The sequence below is a fragment of the Plutella xylostella genome, chromosome 2, assembly GCF_932276165.1.
Source record: "Plutella xylostella chromosome 2, ilPluXylo3.1, whole genome shotgun sequence".
Classification (NCBI taxonomy): domain Eukaryota; kingdom Metazoa; phylum Arthropoda; class Insecta; order Lepidoptera; family Plutellidae; genus Plutella; species Plutella xylostella.
In genome coordinates this window covers 1,057,055-1,066,982 of record NC_063982.1, presented here as the reverse complement: position 1 = coordinate 1,066,982, position 9,928 = coordinate 1,057,055, and the positions used below count along the sequence as shown (strand labels likewise).

General features: G+C 40.3%; 1 protein-coding gene across 1 annotated transcript; it reads left to right on the top strand.

The window, feature by feature from the left end:
* Window positions 1–50: 50 nt before the first annotated feature.
* LOC105389911 lies at window positions 51–9,476 on the top strand. The gene is made up of 5 exons (XM_048625122.1): window positions 51–129; window positions 621–761; window positions 1,539–1,634; window positions 2,147–2,206; window positions 9,390–9,476. Exons 2-5 carry the CDS (start codon window positions 636–638, stop codon window positions 9,474–9,476), a joined length of 369 nt encoding a protein of 122 aa, XP_048481079.1. The 5' UTR covers window positions 51–129; window positions 621–635.
* The last annotated feature ends 452 nt before the right edge of the window (window positions 9,477–9,928 follow it).

Sequence of the window (9,928 nt, the reverse complement as noted above, 5' to 3'; positions counted from 1 at the left end):
AGTGCCCGCCGCCCTACCAGCAGTACATACAGGTAGAGACAATGAAGACTCAACTACTTCAACTACGACGACGAGCCGTACCAGTACACCTGCCCGCAGTGCCCGCCGCCCTACCAGCAGTACATACAGGTAGTTAACAAAAAGTCAAAAGTCAAAAAAGTTAAATGTTTTTATTCATCGTATAAATATATATTTTTCTGATGAACGTCAGTTTTTACAAACTACTCTCCGTTCAGATAAGGGGTAACGATAGTTATAATAGTTGTAGTACACACAAAGGTCTCTTCATACAAAAGGTATTTTTTATAGAAAGTAACGACATCTAGTAGGTGCAATGATAAAGCTAACAATATGTAAAATCTCCATTACTGTATGTACCTATGTAGTTTTATCTACCTAACTTAATTTGTTTTAACAACGACGCCAGACGGCGTTTTCTTGTGACCCTAATATTATGGCTAGAATATGGCGGAGACTCTAGTCTATTACGCACTATAATATAACCAACCGAACCTAAATAAGTGTAAGACTACATACTCCCGTGGTTTAGTGCTTTAGTCAAAAGCTTTATATTTTACTCGAAGTTTTTACCAACAACAATCCTTTCCCCCTCACTCCAGGACTGCAACGAGTGCATGTACCGCTGTCGCGAATGTTCCCCCGACTACGGTCCCGAGGGGGACAGCTCCATCGTGTGCGGGAGCGCCACCGAGTCGCAGGCTGAGGGCGCTGATGATGATGACGATGATGATGATGAGGAGGTGAGAGGATAATTATTAACTTACTTTTTTTCCATTTACTTTTTTGTTTCTTTTTTTTTGCTTTTATTCATATTTTTCTATCAACAATCTATTAGGTAAGTATGTAGTTATGTAGAGTATAATAATCATAAATAAATAAATAGTTATGTAGAGAGTAATGCAGAGAAATCTGACCCCTCTCAGAAGCATTGTTACTATGAGAGGGGGGTCAGGTTTCTCTGCACATGACCGTACCGCTGCCGCGAGTGTTCTCCCGACTACGGTCCCGAGGGGGACAGCTCCATCGTGTGCGGGAGCGCCACCGAGTCGCAGGCGGAGGGCGCTGATGATGATGACGATGATAATGATGAGGAGGTGAGAAGAGACTTACGAAAACCTTTCTTTACAGTTGAATCTTATTTTTTTCCTTCTTTTGTTTCTTTATTTTCTTTCTTTTCTATCAACAATCTATTATTATGTAATGCTGTCGCGAGTGTTCCCCGACTACGGTGCTGAAGCGGACAGCTCTATCGTGTGCGGGAGCGCCACCGAGTCGCAGGCTGAAGGGGCTGATGATGATGACGATGATAATGATGAGGAGGTACTTACTTGTATATATAATAAGCCGAAAGAGGGTGACTTAGGGGTCATTCTAAACTACTCTACCTATTATACCTACATACGATATTTGTCAATAAAAATTACCAAGTTTACCATTGTACCTAAAGTCAAAATCATCCTTAATTATCTTAAAAATACCCACTATACCCAATCTCAAATTTTCCTCCAACATTGCAGGTGTTCATAACCTCGCCGCCAGTGGAACCTGGTGCTGATGCGCGCTCCACAGAGTTACTGCTGCCTTCCCGCCCGGAGACACCGATACATGAGCAGGTTGATAATAAGTGCTGATAGCTGCTTATTTAAAGAAGTGAATTCCATTAGAACCCGGGCCAGTTAACCTGGCATCTGGGTTCCGAGAATAGATGGCTACTTAACTAGCCTGAGAGTACACAGTTTGACCTCTGGATGTCATGAGAAAGGTGCAAAGAAACCTCGCCTCTCTCATGTAGCATTGTCACTCTGAGAGGTCGGATTTGTTTACCCCAGACTATACGTATATTTATAAATCCACGCATATTAGGTAGTTGCCCGTATGTATTTTATAACTCAAAGCGGCCCGCTGCGACGCCTGCGACCCGTAATAAGCAATAATAGGCAATCTTTCATTTTAAGTACAAACGTAGGTTTAGGTACTTTTCTGCTGCGTTCGGACAGAATTCTGTAGGTACCTCAGCAGCGGTAGACAATATAAGCCCACTGAGACTTGTTACTGTGTACCTCTGAGGTAGAGAATTATGTGCGACCCCTTTAACATTGGTCATAACATTAACTATTCATTACAGATAATACAGATGCCGCTACCACAACCTCGCGTGTCTTCTTCTGTGGACGATGAAGAAGAGGTGAGTTCATCATTTTCTATTACGTTCCTACCTAGACACGACAAGTTGTGCATGTTTTTTTTAATTTATAATCGTGTCAGTGTGCATTTTACCTATGAACAGTAGAGTGCAACGAAACATCGAAACATGTAGTGACATCGGTGACAGTGGCGATTGACGCTATTTTTACTGGCAATACAATCCATTCACCACGGTGATAAACCCACAGACGTTGGACCAAACCCTAGTCTACAGAATGTTACAAAAGTGGTAGACTAAGCCGAAAGGGGGTGACTCTAGGAGTTTTATAAAGTTGTAGAACAAAAGTAGATCATAATGACACCCACATTCACCACATTTCGGCAGTAAACTACTTTTGTAATATCTTAAATGCCTAGCTCTAGATTTGTTATCGACACCGACACTCTACGTACGAAAGCCACACATCCACATCACATCCAGTGGCGTGCTTTGGGTGAGGCCTCCGTCCAAATATTGGGGGTGGTCAGGGTGTATAAATAATACACAACTTATAATTCGTATTTCACTTTGTATTAACCAAGTTATCTCGCCAAGCGTTCCCAACGGAGTGGAAATGTGGCTGTCTTACTTCTAGTTTATAAAGCAACTAAACTTATAAGAGGATGTCCGGCTTAAATAATTAAATGCGAGTCAAGTTGACAAACGTCAAACTAAATCATACTTCCGCTTGAATAAAATTGTGTGAAATACCGGATATCCTTTATAAATTTAAGAAATACATTTAATCAGATTAACAACAAAATCATACTTCCGCTTAAAATTATTTTCCGGAAATCCGGCAAAATAAAAGAAATAGCTATCTAATCAAATTAACAACAATCAAGCTACTTCTGATTTAAATTATTACGGAAATCCGCTAGAATTATACAAAACAATTTATAACAATATTTATGCTTGGCATACAGTGAAATATTTATTAAAATGCTATTTAACAATATTCTTAGCATTTAACTAACTCAATAATTGAAAAATCATATTTATTAAATATCAATTATTATAATATACCTTACAGCTCTGCCATCCTAGTAAAGAGCGAGTCCCTTCGCTTTAATATTTAAGAAAGAAAATTAAGTGACAATTTTAACCCATCTTAGGATAATATAGGGAAAACTTTCAAACATTATAATAAAATATTATTTTTAAATATGTTCCTATAATATTTTTAATTTTAAATCAAAAGACTAAGGATTTAAACAACAAATATAAGTAATAATACTATTAATTAAGATTACTTTAAACAAAAATTATATTTTACATAATAATATGTTCTCTTATTCTTAACATGCTTTACATTTTATGCACAGCAAAAATTATACACACTATACATTTATCTATGAATAGCACATAACAAACACTGTGGCTATTCGCTTTCGCTAGAAACTGTGCTGGGTTCATCAGATTCATAATCTCTGGAGAAGTTAAGCCAAGGATGTATTTTATCAATCGAGACAATTGCCTCATACCTTGTATTTTTACGTGTGAGCGGGGTATCCTCAACCAAGAATCTATCGTTAGGGAGCACTTTCATTATGCGATAAGGTCCTTGATATTTTACAACGAGTTTTTGGGATTTTCCATCATGTGGGACCTGTCTTTCTACGCGTACCAGATCTCCTTCTTTATATTGTCTCGCGGGTTTTCGTTTTTTGTTAAAGTTTAGCCTATCTTTGTTTTGTTGCTCACAAATTTTTGCGCTAGCTTCATCTCTCAAGTCCTGCAACTCATCTACGGGAGTTTGATTGAGGGTATCATTTATTACCGTATTTAATATCCCTTCCGTCCTGCTGGTTATGTTAAACCCAAAAAGTAATTCCGACGGGGATTTTTGTGTGGTTTTGTGCTTGGTGGTATTAATACCGACCTGTATATCGGGTATGTGATCGTCCCAAGATTTGTCGTCACCGCCATGGCCTGATGCTGAGAGTGCATCCAGGATAGTCCTATTGAACCTCTCGACTTGCCCATTGGCTCTAGGAGTGGCAACTGCATTTACGATATGTTTAATGCCAGATGAGGTAATAAAATCTTTGAATACCTTACTTGTGAAGCTGGAGCCCTTGTCTGTGATGAGTCGAGTTGGCACGCCGAAATAACTCACATGTTCTTTCAAGACTCGCACTGTTGTGACTGACTTGGTGTTTTTTACTGGATTTATATTTACAAACTTTGTGAAGCCATCGACTAGGACCAGAAGGTAACAGTTCCCTTTTTTGCTTTTCACAAAAGGTCCCAGGTGGTCTGCATGAACTGTATGAAAGGGAATGCTTACCTTCTCGATGGGATGAAGCTCTCCTTCGCGTTTCCCTCCCGGTGTTTTGTGGTGGGCACACTCTAGACAAGAGGAAACATACTTTTTTATAAAGCGCCGCATTTTGGGGAACCAATAATGTTCCTGGATACGTTGCAGCGTCTTTTCGAATCCGTAATGACCTACGTCATCATGGTTCTTCTTTAAAATCTGCCAACGTACTCCTTTTGGTACCAACCACTTAATGGAGTCCCCAACCACTCGATACACACAGCCATTTTTAAGTTTATAATTTTTGTGTACATCTATAGCCTGACCAGTGCTAGGATCAGACAAAATGTCTCTTACCTTTTTTACTTCATCGTCGGCACTTTGGACCGTCGCAATCCAGTCTCGATTAGTCTGATCTAACTGTTGCACCGGCAAGATGTCTAACACATGCGACTCACTTGATTGGTCGTCGATTGGGTTTCTGCTCAATGCGTCAGCATGGGACATCCGTACACCCGGTCGATACTCGATCGTGCAATCATATTCTTGCAACTGGACCCACCAGCGAGCGATGCGGGGGATTAGATCTCGTTTGGTAAGGGTAGACCTCAGAGCATTGCAATCTGTCAAGATTTTAAATACGATTCCTACAAGATAAACTCTGAACCGGTTTAGTGAAGCGATCACTGCTAAGGTTTCCAATTCGTAAGAATGCATTTTACCTTCGTCGATAGTAGTCTTCCGACTAAAGTAGGATACTGGCTGCATGACACCATCACTGTTGCGCTGCATAAGTATACCGGCTAAACCTACCTTACTGGCGTCTGTGTGCAGTTCTGTATCGGCTTTCGGATCATACAGAGCTAGAACAGGTCTATCGACAAGCATCTCCTTCACTCTTGCAAAAGCTTCGTCCTGAACCGTGCCCCAAGCCCACGTCTTGTCTTTCTTGAGGAGATCTGTCAGTGGGGAAGTAATTGTAGCATACCCTTTGATAAAACGTCTGAAGAATCCCGACAGACCCAAGAACTGACGTAGTTCGTGCTGGTTTCTGGGTGTTGGGAATTTGGATACAGCATCAGTTTTTCGGCTACCTGGACGGATTCCGTTAGAGCTTACCTCAAATCCCAGAAAATCTATAGATTCTAAGAAGAAATTACACTTACTCAGCTTTAGTGTCAGTCCTCCATTTTTGAGAAGCTGCAAAACTTCTTCAAGTCGTTGCATCCCCTCAGAAAAGTCTTTTGATGGTATCAGCACATCATCCATATATATAAGAGCATACTTCACCTTTGCATCATTAAGTATTTTGTTGATGGTTCGCTGGAAAACTGATGGAGCGTTTACAAGGCCAAAGGGCATGCGATTGAATGCGTACTGCCCGTCTGGTGTGACAAAAGCAGTAAAATCACGACTGTCTTCAGCGATAGGGATCTGGTAGTAGCCAGATGCTAAGTCTAGTGAGGTGAACAGAGTGTTACCTGCAAGTAGATCCAGCTGGTCTTCAACTCTAGGTAGAGGGTAGTGTTCCTTTTTGGTCTTCCTGTTCAATGCACGGTAATCTATACATAACCGTTTCTCACCTGTTTTCTTTTGGACCAAAACTATAGGACTTGCGTATGGAGATGAAGACTCTCTGATGATGCCGCCATCCGCCATCTCTTTGACCATATCCCTTACCAGAGATCTTTCAGCATGTGACATGCGGTATGGGCGGTAAACGACTGGTTCGGAGTCCTGCAATTCTATTACCATCTCGGTGACGTTTGTGAAACCAAGATCCTTGAGACCACTACTAAAGCAATCAGAGTATTTTGATAATAATGATCGTAGCTCAGTATTTTCATCCTTTGATAGTTTAACGTTGCAGTGTATCTCATCTGTAATCTTGGAATCATCAAATACTACGCTGCAGGAACTTAGAGTGCTTTCAGGTAAGACGTTGTGTTTCTGCAAAGCTCGCGTTAGTAAAGTGCCTTCTTCAACGCTAATTGATTTAGGTGAGACATTGTAAATCAAAAGCACCCCGCGTCCGTTCCCAATGTTGTACATCCCTGGCAGTAAATAATATTCCGCACCGCTACACCCTCTCATGGAGCCATGGACGCAAGCGCAATAGGTTCCTTGTATATCTGTGGATACTTCAACTGCTCGTAATGTGTTACTTGGAATAGTGATGGTTTTAGCAGCTCTAAGAGGAACTTTAATTTGATTCATCCTTTGAAATATTATTTCATTTGGGGTCTTTGTGATTAGGATATCAGGTCTTTCCGTAAAAGTGTGACCTAGTAAGACTGGGTGAGTCAAGACATAGTCCTCTACTACGTACATATCAATAATTTCCTTTAAGCCCTGAACTTCTACCATAGCTACTGATAAACCAAGCGGGTGCACTAGGTTAGCTCCAATTCCGCGCAGTACAGGTAAATTATCCCTACAAGCAATTTTTAAGCCCATAGACTTAGCGTTACTTGCCCTAATCAATGAACACTGACTTCCTAAATCCACATGACAAGTGACAGGTAAGTCATTTACTTTAATTGTAAATATGTATTTAGAATTAGCATCAGGGGCTTTATCAGTGGTTACTTCAGAAACTTGTTTTTCATTTTTTTCTGTACCCTGAATCTGAGATTTATTTTGTTCGTTATTAGATTTATTTATATTCCTGTAGCAATCGGCTGCCCGATGCCCTAGTTTCTCGCAATTAGTACATTTGATTAGAGTTTTATTACACCTAAAACTAGGGTGTCCAACCTCGCCACAATTAAAACAGCGTATACTGTTGTTGACGCCATTGGGTCTAGTCGCATTCGGCTTGGTGGATAAGAACCTACGTTCGTTGAGTTTTTCAGTACCAGGCTCACGGTTGGGACCAACTTTCACTGTCCTAAAATATTTAAGAACTTGCTCAGGCTCACTAAACTGTGCTGCCTGAGCGCCAACTTTTACGGCGCGGTCTTCAATCCCATACAAAAGGCAATCTACAGCTTGTCTCCCTGATATTTTACAGCGATTGAGCAGATTTGTTTTTGCATAATAATAGTGCTCCAGAGATTCCCCATATTTTACTCTCTTGGCCAACATCTCCGTCAAAAGTTCTGCATAGTCCTCACGGCAAGGAAAAGATTCAATCAACTTTTTTTTCCATTCTGACCATGTAAACATTAAAGTAGGCAGACCTTGATACCATGTCTTTGCGACTCCAGTCAATTTAGGTAATGAATAATGAATTATCTCTTTGTCATCCCAACCATATATCTGGGCACACTCTTCTACTTTAGTTAACCACGTTAGCATGCTTTGTTCTTTAGACATGGGATCAAATTCTGGTATAACATTATTAGAGCCAAAAGCCAGTTTGGGTTTGTCAGAACCTTTGAATCGGTCTAATATACTTAAAAATTTATCTAACATCTCAGACGTTTCAGATGTTTCCGTACGACGTACCTTTGATCTTCTTCTCTTGGCTGGCAATGAGTCATCGGTAGACGATGACGAACGGCTGCGTCTCCTCTTCGAAGACGAACGGCTGCGTCTCCTCTTCGATGGAGAACGGCTGCGTCTCCTCTTCCTCCGAGATTCAGTTTGCATGACCACGTCACTCCTTGGCATCTGTTCCTTTCCATTGTTTTCAAGGGTTCTGCGATGTCTGTCCGTTCCTTCATCAATCCTCCTTATATTTGCTACTGCTCTAGGCCTAGATCTAGGCACACATCGAGTCGAAAGTACCGGACTAATGTCACGGTCACGAGCCTCTATCCTGGACTCTCCTTCATCCTGCACCAGTCCTTCCCCTCGACTAGATGCGCCATCATTTCCGTCACTCAACCCTTTACCTCGGGTTATCCTGTGACCACACCCTTGACCAAGGGTTATCTCATCATTTTCATCCATGATAATGCAGTCTGAAACTTCCATAAAGCTTAGAATTTGCAAAAAGAGACAAACACACTATATAAAATGTAGGCTGCATAATAAAATCATGCGGCAGTAGCGTCGTGACTTGTGGTCGTGACTACCAAAGCCAGTAAGTTAGGACTTCCTATTAGCAATGATTCTGTTTAGATTAGTCTGTTTTTCTCCAATTTTCGAATAAAAGAATGGGGAAACAAAAATGAGAAGAAAAAAAAAACTGAACCTTTTTACACTTATTTCGGACTAAAATAATAAAAATCGTAGGCAAATTAAAATTTTTAATGAGAAATATTATAAAAGAAAGGTCTACTTACGTTTTTCCGGGCTGTGAGCGTGTTAAGATAATTTTATTTAATCTTGTCCGTCGCACTTCTGACCTATTGGGGGTGGTCAGGGTGTATAAATAATACACAACTTATAATTCGTATTTCACTTTGTATTAACCAAGTTATCTCGCCAAGCGTTCCCAACGGAGTGGAAATGTGGCTGTCTTACTTCTAGTTTATAAAGCAACTAAACTTATAAGAGGATGTCCGGCTTAAATAATTAAATGCGAGTCAAGTTGACAAACGTCAAACTAAATCATACTTCCGCTTGAATAAAATTGTGTGAAATACCGGATATCCTTTATAAATTTAAGAAATACATTTAATCAGATTAACAACAAAATCATACTTCCGCTTAAAATTATTTTCCGGAAATCCGGCAAAATAAAAGAAATAGCTATCTAATCAAATTAACAACAATCAAGCTACTTCTGATTTAAATTATTACGGAAATCCGCTAGAATTATACAAAACAATTTATAACAATATTTATGCTTGGCATACAGTGAAATATTTATTAAAATGCTATTTAACAATATTCTTAGCATTTAACTAACTCAATAATTGAAAAATCATATTTATTAAATATCAATTATTATAATATACCTTACACAAAAGTGGACTTCTATTTATGCTGATGACGATGACACTTTTCAAAGGAGACGTATGTTATTTACAGGAGCAAGTGATGCTCGAGCTAGCGGCGGGCGCGCCGCTGCTGCTGGACCACCTCATGCGCACGCCGCTCACCTGCGCCGTCATGTAGACCACCAGCTCAGCATCAGGTCACTACTAGGGAAGTACCAGGACACCACAATGTCACCAGTATGGCACCACCAGGGAGGCACCAGGTTACACCTATTTCAGCACCAGGTCACTAGCAGGGAAGTTCTCACGTCTCATCATCAGCATCTGACAGAACAAGTATGGATTTGATAGATGACTTACGCGGTCAATAGTACTTCATGCTATTTCAGCACCATTTCACTAACTCTCAACATCAGGATCTGACAGAACAAGTATGGATGTAACAAATGACTGTAGCAATCAGCAGTACTTATGGGTATCGTATATTTATGGCTGGTTACTGCCAGTGCACTAGCTTGTCACCAGGTCACCACTTTCATTATTAAAGCAACTAGGTTTCTGTGAAATGTTTCATAGGCTCAAGGACTCAAGAGTGGGTCAAAAGCCAGAATCTGTTCTGCTGGTCCATAT

Coding starts and splice junctions, on each gene's coding strand:
- LOC105389911 (XM_048625122.1), top strand. CDS start 636: ATGTACCGCTGTCGCGAATGTTCCCCCGACTACGGTCCCGAGGGGGAC. Junction 762..1,538: donor ACGATGATGATGATGAGGAG/GTGAGAGGATAA, acceptor CCAACATTGCAG/GTGTTCATAACCTCGCCGCC. Junction 1,635..2,146: donor AGACACCGATACATGAGCAG/GTTGATAATAAG, acceptor TATTCATTACAG/ATAATACAGATGCCGCTACC.